At 40.7% G+C, this 20,363-nt stretch overlaps 1 protein-coding gene across 5 annotated transcripts in view; it reads right to left on the reverse strand.

Annotated features, from left to right (window-relative positions):
- tnk2a (tyrosine kinase, non-receptor, 2a) overlaps positions 1–17,079 on the reverse strand; it is a 55,581-nt gene extending 38,502 nt beyond the window's left edge. The window contains exons 1-2 of one of the 5 annotated variants that reach the window (XM_088614783.1): positions 16,851–17,079; positions 3,540–3,725 (exon numbers count right to left, since the gene is read on the reverse strand). In XM_088614783.1, the coding sequence (XP_088470909.1) occupies positions 3,540–3,587 (48 nt within the window). In that variant the 5' untranslated portion in view covers positions 3,588–3,725; positions 16,851–17,079. Of the gene's footprint in view, positions 1–3,539; positions 3,726–8,853; positions 8,981–9,043; positions 9,364–16,724; positions 16,815–16,836 lie in introns of those variants that run through there. The other 4 variants (XM_088614792.1, XM_088614800.1, XM_088614810.1 and 1 more) reach the window with 4 other exon arrangements.
- Between the last annotated feature and the right edge of the window lie 3,284 nt (positions 17,080–20,363).

Genomic DNA, 20,363 nt, shown 5'->3' on the forward strand with positions numbered 1-20,363 from the left:
CCCAAACTGAAAACTATCTCAAGATCCATTCCATTCCAGCACTTCGTGTCAGACATATTGTTAAAGACATCTGGGATTGGAGTCTGGAGACACTCGGATCAGGAGTAAGGAGGTGCACCTTCAGAACAACCTCTGACAGCTAGGGGAGAGTGAGTGTTTTATTTGTCAATGTATAACCCAGTCTTCCTGTGCAAGGAAATAAAAAAGGATAAGAAGAGAAAGGAAAGCAGTCAGGTGCCTTCTGACCATTCCCCAGACATCATACTGATCCTTAAAACTAAATCACAGGACCTTAAAAAAAACAGTAAGGACTATCACCATCTTGGAATTGTACTCTGTTTAAAACCACAAGCATTTACTGGTCCACCTCACTTCAGTAGGTTTAACCTGTGAAATTACTCTGAGCCAGTTGTTTGTATTTTTTCCCAAAACAAACAGGGATTAAGATGTGACACACAAAACAAGGATATGCGGAACCTCTTGCCCCCCCAACAATTAAAACATCATTACAATTTTATAACTTGCATCCAGAGTCGTGAGACGTTTCTTAAGAGGTAATTTAAGAAGTACTGTTGTTACTGGGCATCAGATGTTGGTGAAAATAGAAAGGTGTAAAAGATGTAATGGGCTTTGAGGTAACATTTCACTTTTAGGAGCCAGCAGCTGCATATGAAAGAGTCCTGGAGAGAGCAGATACTGTAGCTCTAACAGATGTTAGAGGGTTAAATTAACACAGCCTCCCAGACACCCCTGTTACTTCCTCTTACCTTGTTACTCTCGTAGGAACTCCAGGCATTTGGAACTACACTCCATATGCAGGACGAAGGGCTATTTTGGGCTTTTCTCTCCACACTCCAGTTTAAAAATAGACGAACTTCCCCTGCCAGCACCACCCCCCCCCCCTTTCTCTAGCCCAAATCCAGCACAACTACTTCACTCAGGTCAACTCCCCACATTCCCTCAGCATTCACATGGCTTTTCCTGTGAATTACAGTCCCGGATTATATTAAGCAGTACAGTAAATAAATACGCGTCTACAGTACATCACATTCACAAGTGCAACTTATGCCACACATCATACAAACTGTACAGATGAACAGGTTTTATGCAAAATGTTGCTGTATTAGATGTACTAGGGGGATCACATCAAACTGCAGTTTTGTGGAAAATCACAGAATTGTGTTACAGCACAGACATGTTAACTCAAATTAAAGTGATCAAAAGATTACTTTCTAACTAAAGTTCTTTTCTCCTTTCTGCCACCTTTATGCTGTCCATTGCCACTTGACTAATGTCGAAGAAAAGTCTTCACTCAGGTTAGGTGTGGTCAAGCAGAGTCCCTTTATACATGTGCATGGGGAGGATATAATCATGCAGACCTGAGAGCAGCCTCTCATACAGATCTGTGAGTAACCTCTCCACTGAGATGATAAATGCAATGAGTTTTATACAGCAAATTCACACAGGAAAGCTTCCATATTAGGAGTTGTTTTTCTCTCTACAAACATTTCTTTGTAATTGACCACGTTCTTCTTAAGAAGCAGTTCTACCTTGCATATAGAAAAAAGGAAGTATATAAATAAAAGGTGTGAAATGAGCTACACATTCTGCAGTTGTACCACTAATATCAAAAGGTCAAATAATATGCTTACAATTGTTCTTTCATATTGTTGCTGGGTAAAAAGCATTTTTCAAAGCCAACTAGTCACTATCTTATACACTTTAAAAAAGGTAAATGCTAAAATTCTTCCTCACTAACAAAGACTAACACACTGCTGTTTACAAAATACTTTTCAGAGCATTTAGGCCTTCTTCCCGTCCCTTTTATAAAATTAAAACTCGTCTTTGTGTTATTTTGGGCTTATGTGATCATGTTTTGATGCACTGAAAAGGGAAGTGGTTGACCTCAGCAAGTGCATTTTAGAACAGCTTTGAAACCACAATAACACAACAGTTGTCCTTAAGACTGGGTGTACATTGCACTATGAAACTGATCATAGTAAAAAAGAGTGCAGATTAAAAATAGTAATTACGCAGTGCAACTATTTTACTTTATGCTCAAAAATCGAGCTCTTCTGTTGCCCCCACAGTATTTCATCAGCCACCGCTTTTATCTTTTGCTCCAACCAGGATACCAGGTATCAATGAACTATCAGTGAACTATCAATGTGTATTCAGTGAAAGGATGGGACCCACTTCATCCATCACTGAAGTGCAGCCACCTGGGTGAGGTCTGGCAGCCATTCTGTGCTGGCGGCCCCACAACAAGATCAAACAGATCAAGTGCAGAAGCCAGAAATGGCTTCAATACGAGAGGAAATTCAGGTAGGCCAGACTGAGTAAACCTGAACTAAAATCAAGCCAAGACACCAGGGTTAACACCCATAATCTTATAAACACGTTCTTGGGATCTTCAATGGCCCTAGTTTAAATATCTAAAACCTGGTTTAAATATCTTACATATTCCAAAGGGCTTTCTTTACCTCTTCCAGTACAGTCTATACAGTCACCACACTGCACAAAACTAATATACAAAAAGTTCTAGATTAAATCAATTAAATAGTGTTAGCATAGGTGAAGCAGAAGTGTTACAAGTATTAGAAGCAGTTAATAAATCCCCAGGGTCTGAAAGTGTTGTACCCAAGTCATTAATAGACTGCTAACAAAACTCTTCCAACAAGCATTCAAGTCAAGGACAACACCCAGAAAACCCTTAGTGTAGCACCCATCAGTTAGCCCTCTGCTCTTTCCATCTTACAGAGACCATTACAACAACACCTCCCAGCAACAGTTCAGGGTGAGCGGTAAAGAAAGCCTATTTTGTGCCCATGGATGTTGGACAAAGACCTTGCATATAAAGGGGCAACAAGACAGTCAAAGGCAAGCTACCCTGGTGAGTCTGAACAAGGAGAGCACTGCAACACAATAATCTGCTTTGTGATGAGCCCAAGGCAACGTGCCGCTTCTCCATGGCAATGCCAAGCATCATTTTAAAGATAATGGCTGGCCACGTGCACACATGGCCAAATGCGGACTTCACTGACTCGATTTCTGAATGCAAAGAAAACACAAGCTCACAGAAGCGTACAGTGAGAGAGTATGCCAAGGAAACAAGTGTGTGTGTGTAGCAAAGGTGTGTTGATAAAGGAAGGACAGTCATGCATGAAAAGCAGTGCCCTGCTAGGAGGTTGACAATATCTACTACACACGGAAGGCACGTTCAGGCAAATCAGAGATGGGCAACTTGGTTTGGCCACACGATGTGTGAACCTGCTGGTTTGCAACAGGCTAGCCATCTATAAGCTGTTTAAGCTGATTTTAAACATTCATGGAATTATCTTCATGTAATTTTAGTTTCTCACCCTGAAACTACACTGATTCGTGTGCCGTGTAAAACACTGCATTTGCGCCAAACAGTAAACTGATTCATCCTCACCCAACTCAGGTTGCCACAATTGATTACGTTTTTTCCAAGCAAAGTGAAGAACTTGCCAGAATTTGAACTGTGGTGCAGAACGCGTTTCAGTCAAGGTGCAAACCTTTTGCTGCAACTCTGTAACGAAGCTCTTTCTGTCACTGGAGTTCATCCACAAACAGGATCACTGTTCCCGTAGTCCATTATGGGCTAAGACTGCGACGCTGTGGGCTCCATCGTGTCAATCCATCAGAAGGTTTTGAGCATTGCAATCCATTGAAGCTTTTTCCTCACTGTGGTTACAGCACACCTGCAATTAAAAAAACACTAATAAGGAGAAAGGCACGGATTTCAGTTTAGGTACATCAGGGTAGTGTTTCTGAATTCATATCACGATTACGCGTGATATCTGTGAAGGCAATGATGCAAAATAAGTGCAATAAAATTATCGTAAGCATCTGCTATATTCTATTTGTGACAAACATCACCATTAACAGGTAAAAACACTAAAAACACTACAAAGAAATAAAGTGAAATAAAAATAAAACCCTGAAAGAATAGTATTTACATAGAACATCATCCACGATAACTTAAAACAATCGAATATATTCACCATTTCATAATAACATGGCTTATGGTTAAATATCATAGTATCATGAGAGACATGGATTCATTATAAAAGAAGATTTTTAGATTGCTGTGGACTGGGAAGAATTATTACTTTTCAGAAGATAAAGATTCACACTGAGCAGTAGCTGCTGCTTTAGCTTCTAGGTGGAAATCTGGGAGAGTAAAATATCCATTCACAGAAGGGGAACAAGAAACATTTACTGAAGCTGTTGTGGACAATGCGCTAAATTGAGAGAATCAATGTAACGTGTCTTAAACATAATTTCTGTTTTTATTTAATCTAATTGGACAGAGAATAAAAGTGATTTCTCAGTGAGCACCCAGTTTGTATCACGCTGCTATTGGTAAGTCTGCTCCATTCAAACACCCACAGAGGTCTGAATGGTTCTGCGGTTCTCTGTGAAAATGTCGGGACACATACAGCTTCACTGCTGTGGTTCCTTAATGAGGATGACGAATTCCCTGTCTGCGCAAGAAGAACAATCATGTACCCTGAACATTGGCAAACCACAGTGAAGGAATGTTTCTGACACTGGTTTCCAAAAAATCCTTTCTTCCTGTCCATGTGATACGTACAGTACAGCAGAACTTTATTAAAAGGACATTTTACATTACATAGTTATTTTTGCAATAAGATTTGAGAATAGCCATAAGAGCAAATATCTGGCTTATGCAGCATATTTTTATGTCGTCAATAAATGCAAGCAGCAATCTATACATGTACTATCCAAGGGACATGTATACTGTATGTCTGGACATTAACATTTAAAAATAAGTAAATGTGATTCACTAAGTGTTAATAAACTGCAACACTAAGAAGCCATGGTATATGTTTTATAATGTCCTGCTGTACTCCAAATATTATTGTCATTACAACACAGTACAATGTGCCTCATTGTTTATTTCCAGCTTAAACATACATGTTAATTAAACCAGTCTTTTAAAGAATACACTCTCACCTATCAAATGACAATGTACTGTACATGTAATTCTATGAAGCAAGTACCAATGTTAACATCTACTATGGTGTCTGGGAGTTTGCCATTCGTGAGGAATGTCTTACTCCCAGCTGTTGAATTGGGGTGATTCAATTGACTGCACACCCACCTAAAGTACAAAAAGTACAAAAAGCCACTCTTTGCTACCTCCAACAAAGGCTCTTTTGTCCTGCCAAAAACACAAGCCCCTTGCTTTCCTTCCCTGCAATTTCAGTAAACTTCCTGCAGCGCAGTTGGACTTCCCAGCCCAAACACAAACATTATGTCAGAGCAAAGAGGGCTGGACTCCTTTTTTAAGTGGAACAAAAATGCCACCCTCACAGTGTTGCTCCAAATTAAACATTTCTCCAGGCCCAAGGGAAGGCCATCCACATTCTAGGACTGAGTCTGCGTTTCAGTTTCAAGCTCATCAGCTGAATGCTGAGCTTGCGTCAAGTTTATACTGCTCACTGGGACATTCCTAGGCTGAAAGCCATCTCAGCAGCTTTTCATAATAAAACAAATTAATGTCAGCACAAGCTTGTGAAGTATTTACCCAGGCAGAAGTGCAAGAATTCCCAAAGTAAATGCCTAAATGAACAAAGGACTCAGGGGTTCCATCAGGCTAAAGACAGGACTCCTACAAACCCAGCAGAGCTGCAACACCACCCTTGGTGAATATTTCATTTCCACTCTGCAGGAATGAGGAGAGACAAAACCGTCCTGTCCAAATTGTATGATTGACAGGGACAGAACCGGTCAATTTTATATTATGGTGCTTTTTAAGAGAGCATGGCATCTTCAAAAACAGCTTCCTTATTATAATGTTGGGCACAATTAGCAATACGGTGTACCTAATTCTATCTGATTCTTTGTATATACAGTACAAAATAATTTGTAATGTTTTGCTTGTCATGTTCTTTCACTTGACTTTTACTACAAATTCCACAGCTCATATGCCAGCATTCGGTACCTTAGCCAAAATAAAAACTCATTGCCCAAGTGGTGAGAATAAATACAAGCAGAACAGAAAGAAAAATGAATACACCTTAAGGGAATCCACTTTCACAAGAAACAAAATATAAAACATGTTCACTTCTACTTAAAAAGGATTCAATCCATTTCATAACATCAGTGTAACTACATCGAAACCTTTTTAGTATTTAAACAGTACTGTAGGTGCTTCTGCTTGAATATAAACTTAGAACTAAGTCTACACAAACTGCAGCATGAATTTATACCTTTTCTGAAACAAACCTGTTATACTGACAAAGCTATTTAAATGAAGTCCCGTGTATACTGTGGCATAAAAGACCTGTAATATTAACTTCTTTTGGTGATTCAGATGCAGATAGCATAGCAGATTTCATCACAGCCTTGCCTTCGTAATAAAGTCAACAAGCTACAGTTCAAACAACGCAATCATTCGAAGTCACTGAAGACATTCTTTAATAAGAGTGTCTTATACAAGTCCCATGATGTTCTCACACCACCTTAGACAAAAAACACTTCCAGAAACACTGCTTTATGACACATAGCACAAGGAGCAGAGTACAGACTAACATCACTGCAGTTAGTTTCCAAATGCATCACTACCAGAAAGAATGAGAGAAGGAAATTGGGACTCATCACTAAATTAAAAAATATTAAACTAGGCTTTTGTTGTTAAATTAAGTAGCGAGAAAACCTCTCTGAAAATACTTCACAAACAAAAAAAAGTTCTAATAAAAGACCAATTCCATACAAATGTTATGTATTTTATAATTAATAAATTAAACATTTTAAACTACACATATCCATACTGTATAAAAGATACACATAATGTATGCACAGGCATGATCTATAAAGATAGATACTTTATTGATCCCGTGAAGGAAATTGCAGTGCAGCAGCAGCTTGAAACATTCAACACAGCACAGTGTAACGAAATGATACAATAATACAACAATACAATACATACAATACAATCAGTACAGTCAGTGAGAAGTGCACTAAGAAGAGTTGCTCACAGTCCAGAATATACAAAGAACAAACCAGAACATTACACATAAAGGTGTATTGCACATTATAAATATAAATATATTGCACACCCAAGTTGAAAACCCAAGCATAGATGAAAATGTCACATAGATGATAATAATAATTGCTTACACTTATATAGCGCTTTTCTGGACACTCCACTCAAAGCGCTTTACAGGTAATGGGGACTCCCCTCCACCACCACCAATGTGCAGCGTCCACTTGGATGATGCGACGGCGCTTTGTGCGCCAGAACACTCACCACACATCAGCTATCAGTGGGGAGGAGAGCAGAATAATTAAGCCAATTCATAGATGGGAATTATTAGGAGGCCATGATTTCCAAAGGAAAATTTGGCCAGGAGGCCAGGGTCACACCCCTACTCTTTTTGAGAAACGCCCTGGGATTTTTTAATGACCACAAAGAGTCAGGACCTCGGTTTTACACTCATCCGAAGGACGGCGCCTGTTTACAGTATAGTATCCCGGTCACTATACTGGGGTATTAGGACCCACATGGACCGCAGGGTGAGCACCCCCTGCTGGCCCCACTAACGCCTCTTCCAGCAGCAACCTTAGTTTTTCCCAGGAAGTCTCCCATCCAGGTACTGACCAGGCTCACACCTGCTGAGCTTCAGTGGGTTGCCAGTTGTGAGTTGCAGAGTGATATGGCTGCTGGCCCTAGATAGATGATAGATGAAAACGCCCAACTACTGTTTTAAATGCTATAGCACTTATACTCTCTAGAATATAATTTTACAGTATTTCTTACTTATATTGTTGTTCTATACAGACCCATAAGGAGATCTTAAGATGCAATATTATTATATTTTTGAAGCTGGAGAAAAAAGAAACATGAAATTAAGGACATGTAAAAATAAGTTAAATGTTCACTTACATACAACACCCCTCTCTGTGTGTTGTATTCGTATTGTATTGCTTGAGTTCTTATGGATACGAACACGCACTTCTGATGAAAATGAAAACGTGACATGTCAACTACTGAGTGTTAAGCACTCCATAAAACAATGACATTTAACACTGCAGCAATGCAAGCCAAAGGTTACAACATCAGAGCTTTTCTTGTTTCCTGTAGTACACTTTAATGGTAAAGTGCACGGCAGTTCAGTCCTGTTACATCATTTTCACCTCCGCATAATCACTAACCCACAGAAACTTAGCCCACTCACTCTTTGTTTTATGCAATGCAACCTCACCCTATATATGAACAGTGCATATTAGTTGGTTATTGTAGTGGGTGTGTAGCTGCTGAGCTAACAGAGTGCATCAGGTTAAGAAGATGTAATTTATCGGAGAGGTGTGACCTTTATCATTGAATGTATTCAATGAGCACATTGTCCATTTTACTCTTATTAACTCTAGCAGTAATAATCTCAGATGAAGTAAGCTTTCAGTGATAATAATGCAACAAATCTGCCACCCTTTCTTTGTTTTTTTTCCCCAAAATATTAATCCAAAACAGTTAGCAAACAATGAGACACAGCAGCTGTTGGTCATACTCAGGTATTTCATTATGTTTTGCAAGTCCCAACGTAAAATTAAGTTTAATATTTATAATATATCACGAGGCCAAGAAAAACAGGCTTAATAAATGTACAGTTATATAAAAATAAACAGATAAACATTATTTTAAGTGTCCAAATTAAGTTAAAAAAATATCCTATTTCAAGATTTTATAGGACCTTAAAAAGGAAAGATTTTCACCAGGGAACCATCAAAAATAACATCTGTCAGATGAAGGAATTGCAAACTGAGAGATTTGTAGTATAAATGGATTATAAATGGACTTACTGTATTAAGTTCTAAAACAGACTGAAGGAAGATTCAATGAAGAACTGAGCTGATCTAGGATAGGATGGTGAAGGAAGACTACAATTAAACTTGGCAAGTTCTCACAAAGTCACACCTTTTCCAGGACAAGGAACACCCGCCATCTGTCAATCCCCATTCAGATCTCATGGTCCTGGCTTCCCTTACCTACCTGTGTGCCTCTTATCCTCCTCTGCTCTGTTCCTCCTCGTCATGACTCATTTTTAAATCCCCGTTTCCCTCCCTCCTCACTAACAACCTCATGCTCCCCCTGCTGGTGTGGTTCCACCTCTTCTGACACAATTTCCTTGCCAATTCCCTCTTCCCTCATGCCAAGGCCTTGTAAAATTTCAGTGTTTGGAAATGCGAATCAGCATCAAACAAAACTGACTTCATCTTCAGTTTTAACTCCTATCTTGCACTGGATTTTCTTACTGAAACCTAAAGCTCCTCTAAGATCGCTCTCCTGTGTCACTCGTACTGGACTGGACTATTGCTCACTTTCCTGACTGTTCCCTGTCCTGCCTCTCTCTCCATCACCACCTCTGAGTTTCATGCTGTCAAAATACAATTCCCCTACTTGACTTCCTACCATTGTTCTCTCCTGCCCACCCAGTCATCATACTCATTTTCTTGATGAATGGGCCTATTTCCTTTCTTAACTCCAGTCTCTCTCCTTCAGCAAATCTAGCTGACGTTAACGTTCACCAGTCTATATGCAGCTCCACTTCCATCTCACACTTTCCACTCCTTTCCCTTGCCATTCCCCCACTCACACACATCTAGATAGCATCTTCTTCAGGGCCCCCCAGTCTCTGTCACACTCCTTGACTATTCCCTTTCCTCACCCCCACGTCTTCATCTTCCATTGTCTGCCAGTGTCACCTTGCTCCACAACCTCTGATCTCCATCTTCGTCTACTCTAGCTTACTCTGCACTATCCCTGCTTTCAACTATTAACTCCCCTTATTCACCAGACTCTACTAACTCCCCACTCTCTTCTCTGCCCTTATCTCATCCTTTGAGCACCATCCGATCTGCACCTCACCTTTCCATCACTCTTTTTCCCCCCTTTGCTCCTCTTGGCCAGAGCCAAGTCGCACACAGATGAAAAGAAATTGGAGACCTCAGTTGTCCTCTGTCTTGGATACTTACTGCTATCTTCACTCTTCTTTCTCATCACTACTTACTCATCTATTTCAAATCTATTTCTGTATTCAGTTTATCGTCTAGTCGTCTACCAACAGTCATTATAAGCTCTACTGTAGCCCCTGTAACTCTCCCACCTGGTGGATTTCTACAACTCCCTCTTGGCCTGCCTCTCTGCCAACACTGCCCGCCCGCCCACCCTAACTCCTCCAGAATTCTGCAGCCTCTCCTCCAGAAATCTTTAGTCTCTTGACTGGGTCCCTATCATGCAATGCATCCAATCAAAAAGACCAGCTCTCCTCTGTTGTTGTCTCAACTACTCTTGTCCTACCCATCTTCACTTTTTGAGCCATTTCCATTTTATTGCACTGTACTGTGCTAATCTTTTTCAGTTCTCAAACTGAAAATGCACAATTTGTAATGTACAATTTGCCACTTATAATTATTTATGGTATACATGGCCTACATACCTAAAATGAGATTACAGTTCTACTCTCTACCCACACAATATAATGTTTTAGTTCATGCTATATCATTAAGTTGGAGCTCCTCTCACATTACTCTTCTAGCTTTTGCTAGCCTGTCATTTTTTTATTTACTTTTACCTTATGGTACCTGCACTGTTGTTCCTTGTTCTTACAGAATTTAAATTTAAATATAGAGAGCAACATATACTGTATATTGTAAGTTGGATAAGGGCGTCTGCTAAGCAAATAAATAAATAGTGAATGGAAATTCTAGAATCCACCCACTCCACCCATGTCCTGTGCCTCAGAGCAGATTTTTTGTTATCCAGAACAGAACAGAAGCAGTTTCCTGAACACACACGGCCGTCCCTTTCACATCATTTCTAACATTTGCATTTGCAGTCTGCATTGCAACGGGAACAGTGAAAGAAAGCCCTTTACCGACTGGGCACACACAGTCTTCTTGCGCAAAAGATAACATATTAGATATACAGTAAGGGGGTGCTTAAGAGACAAAGAGGAAACTAAAAAGAAAAGTTTCATTGCTCAGAATAATGTAATCATCCCTGTAAAGCACAAAAACTAGACCTTTACCAAGTCACATTGTATGAGGAGAACCATGGTCCATATTATATGAAGTATAATACCAGGTATTCATAATTCACTGAGAAAGAGGGGGTTGTTTTAACATATGAAGAAAACAACTACCACCATTTCTAAAAACAACACATCTATCTTCTAGCAAGACAAATATTAAAACTTACAACTAAGAGTTTATCGAAAAAACACAAAACGACAGTGCCTAGCAAAAAACTTCTACCATGGGGTTTCTATATAAAATCACCATGTGTATGTGGATGAATTCATGTATCAAACACAATGATATACTCACACTTAAACTTAATTTATTCAGCATCAAATTGCTCAAAACTGAAGACTTCGAAGTATGATAAGATACAGTAAATGACAGCAATAACTGAGACAAAAAACTGAAATATGATGATTGGCAGCAAATCCAATTAAAAGTCTTTTGGGTGTAAATCTGTACCAACTGTGCACTCTGGGTTGGTCCAGAGCAGAAAGGGATCGTTGGGGGAGGGATAATGGATTTTCTTAATAATAATGATGGAGTTTGTTGCAGCTGTTGGTTTCCAATCCCCAAGTGCATGTTTTTGAAAGTTTTGGGATACAGGACCTCGCATGATTTTACAGGTTTACGGAAGATACCACACCCTGCAGGTTTCAGTGATAGCCATCTAAAGCTCCCATTGTCTGAACTTAATTTTCTTTTTAAAAAATCAAGAATCTCTAAAACAGTGAGATGCAAAGTTACAAAAACGTACCTATAGCCTGCCTTTACATGCAGGTTTATCAAACCATCCCCCGGATATGAGCCCTGAAGGCAGCAGTTATTGAACATTTTACACCCACGCACAAAACAGACGCAGATACAACAGCCTCGGTAAAGCCAAAACCACAAACTGAAACAAAAGTGACAGCTGCTGACTAACACTTGGACAGGCTAACAGACACCCCTGCATTCACCTTTGTACTGCAGGAAAGCTGATTTCATTTCTACAAGCTATAAAAGTACATCTGTATGGCTGATAATGAATGTCAGGGACCTTAAAATGAATAAGGCCTACTGTACCTCATTGGTAATAATGTGGATTGTCTACATTTTTCTTTTTCAATACTTACAGTAACTATATTTAAAACTATCTACATGACATAAAGTCAGCTCAAAAGCATAATCTATTTCACTGACCCCACAAGCACTGAAGGAAAGGTCTACCTGAAACAGAGAGACAATTTCCATCCCTTGCACAGTGGATTGCCAAGGTCAATGGTGCATAATGCAGGCACTGTGGCTCTATCGACACAAACGTCAATGCACCACACTTCATCTTAGCATCAGCAAATCCTGGCTTGCTGGTCTACACTAACATCACATTGCTTTACTTAGCACAACCAGTTGGTTTCATTTAGTCATCTGAAGGCAACAAAACACAAAGGTTACAAAGCAAACAAAACGCTGTCCTTTCCCAATATCAGAACACAACTGGTGTCAAGAGTTTTACCAGACTGATCCATGCAATACTCCTCGTGAATTGCCCTGATATTTTTCCAAGAACACATTGATATGGAAACCTACCATTTTCGGATGGAACGAAGGGAATTCCTATCACGCTCATATTCCAAGCTTCCAACCCAAATCAACATTCTATCTGATGATTCTTATACAGTGGTGACTCCCTTTGGCACTTTTGTTGAATTTATAGTAATTCCATCCCCAGACACCACATTATGATCGCTCTTATGATACGGTATCTCCAACTGCATTTGTGTGCTTAATAAACCCAGAAAACACAACACGATCTAGCCTTATACATATACTACAGAAGCAGGAATAAAAACTGAATGAAAATCAGACAACCACCAAAAAGGGTGGCTTATTTTTCGGAATCGGTGTTATTTCTTTGGGTTTGGGTGGGGGCTTGTACTCACCCCACCCCCATGCAATTGGATCAGAATATTCTGTTGCAGCTTCTCTTTATTACCTCCACCTACTCAAGTCAGGAGATATGAAAAACCGCACCATTAAATGTGTCTCTAAATTGTTCAACATACTTAAAAGCAGGGAGGCCAGAGGAAAACTAAAAAACAACACTGTTTATATTGATGTATTTTGCATTTCACACTGTACGCTTTATTTCAAACAAACATACACAATTACTAATTAAATGTTACAGAATGTATCACTCAAATAATAACCATAACCAAAACTTTGTGTCTCTTTTCTTTTCCTTTTAGCATGGAATAAACCTTTACCCACTCAAATAATTATCTTTCTCAAGTCTCACTTTCGTGTGCCTTCACCCTCATGTGCTAAGGACCATCTGTTGATTTACCATAGGTTACCTGAGTATGCAGTGACAAGCCAATGGTCTGTTTATTCCGTTCTACCACAAGTTCACCACAGTGGAATTTTTTAATTCGCTTCTTAACGTTAACAGAGTGGAATGAAGGAGGTGTCAAATGTAGTCTCTACATCAATAGTCAGCAGGTCTGGAATCATTGAGATTTGAGCTCTGACATTGTCAGTGGTAAAAAAAAGGTTATTTTAGTCCAATCTTAATTTAAACAACGCATTTAACCTGTTTCGATTTTATTTCCCCCAATTTCATCAGAGACAAACCACTCTTAAATAACGGGATTTACTTGATTTGTACACCCAAGCTTAAGAGAAACATATCTTTAAATCTGACGCCAAGTCATATGTCACAATGGGGAACCATGTTCTTTGTTTCTCCTGCACTTTCACTGGCCAAGAAGTAAGGGAACATGAATCCCTTATACTTTAAAAAGGCATTCCTGGTCTATTTATTATGTTTCTTCCCAAATGAAGAACTACAGTATAAATGTCAACATAAAAGAGAGCATTAATTACTAGATATTTTAAAAGTAACATTTAACAAAATGTTAAAGTATGTTAAAGTAACAAATGTTAAAGTAACAAAAGTTCAAAAGCTAACATTTTCAAATAAAGAGCTTCACATGAGAAATGCTTTGTGTAATTTGTCACAGCATACATAGGCTTGTCAGTGAAATAACACTTTGTAAACCACACATACCATCTTCTTTTGTACTTACATCAGCCAGTCAAATGGTCCTACAGTAACCATAAGTGGTTTACACAAGTTCAAGACTAGTGAGACTGGGTCTGGGAAACCCAGAAATGTTATCTAGTCATAACCAGTACTGTACAGCCAAATACGATTCCATGCCCTCCAGCAGTGACAGGACTAATTGTTGCCTCTGTAATGGATCATAATAGCATTTTCTGATCCCTCTGAAATCCCCAAATTAACTTTATGAAACACTTTGTTCATACGTTCCAGGTGAGGTTCTCCTAAAGGCTTTAAATTAGTTTCAGTGATATAACCATGCCACAGAAACTGGAGCAGTTCTTCAACTGCTTTTCGTAAAAAGTTATATTTGTAAAAAAACACACACTACAAGGAGTTAAAAATGTCAACTACAAAATGTAGTCTGCAGGTTTCATATAGTTTGCAACAGGTTTCCTTCTACTGGAGTCTTTATAGAATATCAAGAATACCGTGATCTCACAATTCTTTTATCTACCCTTTATAGGAAAAGAAATAATCATATCTTTATCTGTTACTATTACTTTGTTTTATGGGAAGAAAGAGCCAGTAATTGCAGATATTTTGGCAATAACAACAAATCTACAAGTTTCACTATGAACAAACTGCACACAAAAACATTATAACCTTACTGGCTACAGATGAAAATGACCATCCATGGGTATTTCATGCAGTCCTAATTTTAATGGCAGGATTTCAAAACTTCTGAGCACAATTGCAAAACAATCATGTGCAAATATTAAAAGAACTAACCCTTGCTCTCCAGCCTGTTTTAACATTCCCCCTTATAAAGTAGTACCTGAGCTTCTATTTTATATATATATTTTTAAATAACTCCACTGGTTCATACTCAGTTGAAGAACATCATTTATGTCAAATATTTTATAAAACAAAAACAGTATCGGCGAAAAATACAATATGCTTAATTACTCCATATGAGGACTTCAGGAAAAGAAGGCGGCATACTTAAAGCAAAGCACAAGGAAGAAAAGACATCTAATAGAATTCTAAACCTGAAAGAGTTTTAATCAAGGAAAACAGGTGCTTTAAATGGTTTCCTTGAACTTTTAAAAGGCCTATATCATACAGGAACAAGCAATAGGTTTATTTCATGCTGAAAAAAAAAGAAGAAAGAAAACACAACACAAGGTGTGAGCTCACAGTGGCTTTTAAATTCAGTTCACGTCACATTCAACTAAATTAAACTGAAACCAGTCAACAGACGTTGTTGTTCATCAGTGAAAAATAAACATTAGCTCACCTCTCAAAAGCCTAACCCATTACGTAACCGAAACAACGCTACACGTACTGTATATAGTATAAGGTCCAAGCAAGTTTTTAACATTTTGTGATGCTCCTTACATTTATGTTACCTATATCCTACTTATTCAATCCACAATTAAATACAGAACTCACCAGTAGTTTGTCAATTGTTTTCAACATGCATACATCAGTACAATACACAATTTGACACTACTGTCGTAACGATGCTGTATCGCAGGGCTGTTAAATTCTGCTCCTGAAGGGATAGTGTGTCTGCATTCCTATTCACCTCTTAATGAGCTAAACCAGCTAGTTACAAAACTAGACAGATTTAACAGCCTCTTTCAGCTCTTCGGGTGTTGAAGCTTTGAAGAGACCTAGAAACCCTGCAGACTCAGCACCTCTCCAGGACCAGGACTGGAAAGGCCTGGAACAGAGGGGAGGGGATCTCTCATCTTTGAGGAGCTACATGTCTTCTGATTATCATTCCTCTTCTAATCTTCATGACATGACTGGTCTAATTATTTTACCAAGAGGACATCAAAGAATCTGTTTAAATCAGCTGCTAAAAGAAAGATGAACCAAAAAACTCTAGGAATCCAGCCCTCAGTGACCCGAGCACCACACTGTAATGCACAGTACACTGCTACAGTGTAACATGACCATAGTTCAACAGAATTATGAGTAACACAGTCCCCGAGGGAAAAAAAACAGAACTCAGTCTCAGTCAGGATTGAGAACTGACACAGAAATACAGCCCACTAAGTGACAGGATGTCTGAAATTGAGTGATAAAAGCGTTTTTTTTTTCATTAGGCTGCAATAATCTGGCAGGAAGTCCTGCGGCAAATATATTTCATAACAATGGAAGCGCAGGTGTAATGCAGTTTTGCTTGCTATATAGTTTGGCGCAGCCTCCCTAATGTACACTGAAGAACATGTTAAACTCCTACACAAATCTCTTTGTCTGCACTGGTACAGAGTGATGTTGAATAGACGACAGACATGCAGCCGTCCCTTTAAAACAAGCGATGCGATACACGAAACAGAATGATTTAAACGCACTGTGCTGAATATTTAATCATCAACACTAACATACCGATGTTACGAAGTGCAGCACAACAGAATTTCCTAAACAAACAAAGGAAAATAAAGCATAAACCCACACAAACAGTATCAGGCATACAGTAGATAATGCGTGTGGCACAAATGCAAAATACTGTCTGGGGTTGCAGTCATGACAAAACAAAAGCAACGCGTTAGGAAAACCTCACTGTTGTAACGTGTAGCTCGAAAAGTGCCACTACCTTTTACAGGTAAAGAAGACTTCATGCATTCGTACATTTGTAAAGGGCTCCTATAAGAGATGAATCAGCCTGCATGACTCTACCTGCACTGTCACACAAGCCCTGTTCTTACCTACTGAGTATTACCTGTCAGTTGCAGCTCGTGTTCTTGTCCTGTCGCCACGTCGGATTTAACCTCCCCTGCCGCGAACTTCTTCACCACCGCAACGCGGGCTCGAGTTTCTTAAAAGCCCTCCCCACGATAACCTTAGAAGTCCCACAAAAACTGTTTTAATTGATTGCCTTCCCCCCCCCGTTTTACCCGATCTCTTCCCGTGTTAGGGATTACTAGCGTCGCTCACTCTCAACACAAACCCGCTCTGCACATGCTCTCATTCAGCCCACTCTTAAAGAGACAGACAACCGCCATCACACTAAAGTCACAAGGCGGCGGAGAGCTCAAAATTACTGTACGTGAATCCATGAGCTATTGTATCTGCCGCTTAATGACCGCCCGTAAATAAAATGTAACGCAATGAACGCATTTCTTTGTTTTACAACTGAGAATTAGGTGAATAGTTCAATACTCCCATTGCAAAATTCACATACAGTTGATGCTTACAATAAATTATAACTACAAGTACCATCTGAATCCACTACTAACTTAATTAGCATTTTGGATGGTGATAACCCTACAAAAACTATTGTTTTATGAGACACTTGGGTGATAAAATGAAGTAGAAGAGCTAAGTGCCCTCAAACACAACAAAGTGAGGCTACAGTGGAAAAAAAAGGTTACTTGTAGACACTGGGCCTTACACTGACACACTGAGATACACATTGATACTGCTGGAACGATAAGGTCGGGCAGAGCCAGGCTCCCCAAACTGTTGCCAACAGACTTTACCAGCTGAGTGAAGTTATAACAAGTATGCAGGGCTGGGAGGAGCCATTGGGCAGGAAAGACATGGCGGCAGTGCCGTAGTGCTGCAGTCAGTGCGTTGCCTGCCTGGCTCCGGTCAGTCTGGTTAAACAAGACCTCGCAGTGCCTCCAGGAGCTGTTTTACTGCGGCCAGAGCCAGCAGGACTTGGGGCAGTACTGCCAGACCTGCCACCCCTGCTTGGCACAGAAGGGTCCCCAGGAAATCTCCCATGCACACCTTCATTTGTTCCAGGCAGGGGCGCCCAGAGAGCGGGGAGGGGGACCTCTGTTTTGGACCTCTTTCCCTGCTGCGTCCAGTACCCGATAGGTCCTGGAGGCCACAGACTGCTTCACTAAATGGCCTCATACACTGCCACCACCATGACAGATACCCCTCTGGATGGCATGTCCAGCACGTTGGGTCTCTCCGGAGGAGCTGCGCAGTGACCAGGGGATGAACTTCGCGTCAGCTGTCTTCGAGGAGGTGTGCCTGTGTGTAGGGATTAGGAATCCATAAGACCCCCAACCACCCTGGTGCGCGTCCAGATTGACGGGTCGATGGAGCTTCAGTCAGACGGTTCCCCACCCTGCCAGCCAGCTACCAGAGAGACTGGGACACACACTGGCCTTTGTCTGCTGGAATGAGCATCTGATCGTAGGCGATCAGTCTCCAAGACAGGAGGGACAATGCACATGCTGTCACCCAGGGACAGCTAGTAAGATAATAAGATGCACACCAAGCTGGATGGGCCTTTGCCTTCGAGGAGGTCTACAGCCCCCCAGTTGAAGAAGGGGAGCTCTCTGAAACCCTTGCCATCCTAGGACAGCCCCTGCGCTGTGCATGGTCTGCTATCAGAGGTGGTTTGCCAGGCAGGGCCCATGAGCTGTGGCCAGGTGGTGGTGCTGCACCAGGACTGGATAGATCCCTTTAGGAAGAATAAAGACTCAAAGACAACCAGCTGCCCAGGGCTGGACAGGCCCCTCAGTAGCACTTGAACCCCTACCGGGGCATCCACAACACATCACACAGCACCTAAGCCACTTAGGGGACTCAGGGTGCATCCATTAAAAAGCCCCTTTTGGTGGCCGACTGGGACATTTGGCCTAAGGTGGAGGCAGTGTGACACCTTGTGGCATTAGTGTGCTATTGCCGTGGATTAAATGCACTGCCTCCTTCCCCAGGCCTGCAGAGAAATAAGAGTGTTATGTTCAAGTATATTCCGTTGTGCATGATGATGTGTCACATGCAAGATATCTTCATATTGAGTGTGACCTTCGATTTTTAATATGTTGCATATTTCTTGATTAAATAATTTGGAGGCATTCGTGTTTAATCGTTTGTACTATACTGCCACACTGTGGTCGCACTTCAGAATGACAATTACAACGAAATAATTTATAAACAATCTAGCTCGTTTTATAATTCAAGTACACTTAAAAACATCAGAAATGCTACAAAGGAGAGGAGTCTGCTTACTCCTCTTGCTTGCTTAATCCTGTAGTCCAGTGGCCTCAACCACTTGGATGGGCAGCCTTCTCCAAGCACCCACAAGGTGTTTCCTGTTCCAGCCATCCATCTATTTTCTAACCACTTCTTCCAATTCGGGGTCACGGAGGAGCCGGAGCCTATCCCAGCAAGCAAAGGGTGCAAGGCAGGGTACACCCTGGACAGGACACCTGTCCATCACAGGGCACACGCAGACACACACGCTCAGTCACACCAGGACCAATTTCCCAGAAGCCAGTTAACCTACCTGTCACGCCCTCTGCAGCCAGAGGGCGCTCCTTCTCTGTCCTGTCTCCCATTTCCGGTTCTTTGCCGTCCTTCCGGTGTTTCTCTCTCTCTGGGGCTATATATTTCCGGGTCTTTCATTCTGCCGGCGTTCAGCATTGACGTTCGGATGTCACTGAAACCCGCCGAGCCCCAGGTCGCCCCACGTCCGCTACCTGAGGGCATAGGTTTCTGTAGGGCATTTCCTGAGCAGCTGAGCCCGGGCTAACCCCCGTCTCGCCGCTACGCATAGGGTCTTTACACTCTCCTGTCATTCCACGGTTTGTCCTTCCGTGACACTACTGACTGTGGGAGGAAACTGGAGCACTCAGAGGAAACCCACACGAACACAGAGAGAACATACAAACTCCACACAGACAGCATCCCAAGGACCGAACCCAGTGCTGTGAGGCAGTAATGCTAACTACTGTGTCACCATGCTGCCAAGTTTCCTATTCTCTGAATTAATTCCCTTTTAGTTTCTAATTGTGACCCCTTGTCCAGGTTTCATTCTTGATAGTAAGTATTCTATATTCTGAGCTCAAATCTCCTCTCAATATTATCTGCGCTAGACCAGGGATGGCCAATGTTGGTCCTAGTGTATCACACTTCGGCTGTTTCTTTTTGGGTCACGTTTCAAGGATCAATTTGTAAAGGTTTGGAAGTTGTGCAGTTTCTTAATCAATTTAGTAAGTAATCAAAAATTCATATTGCTGTAAACAGGGTATACGTGAAACTTTTGCTTTAGTGTAGAAACAAGTAAACCAAAGGTCTAAAGAAGCAGATTGATTAATAGCAATAATTAGCACAGGTGATTTTGTGCTAATCTGGAACAGAAAACTTCGGATAAAGTCTCCAACAACTAGGGTTAGGAGTCACTATCTTAAGATGGCATATACTGTATATTTTATGCATTGGATATCTTATATACATTGTATATACATATACATCTTGCATCTCATATACT

This window comes from Lepisosteus platostomus, chromosome 2 (genome assembly GCF_059453375.1).
Source record: "Lepisosteus platostomus isolate fLepPlt1 chromosome 2, fLepPlt1.hap1, whole genome shotgun sequence".
Classification (NCBI taxonomy): Eukaryota; Metazoa; Chordata; class Actinopteri; order Semionotiformes; family Lepisosteidae; genus Lepisosteus; species Lepisosteus platostomus.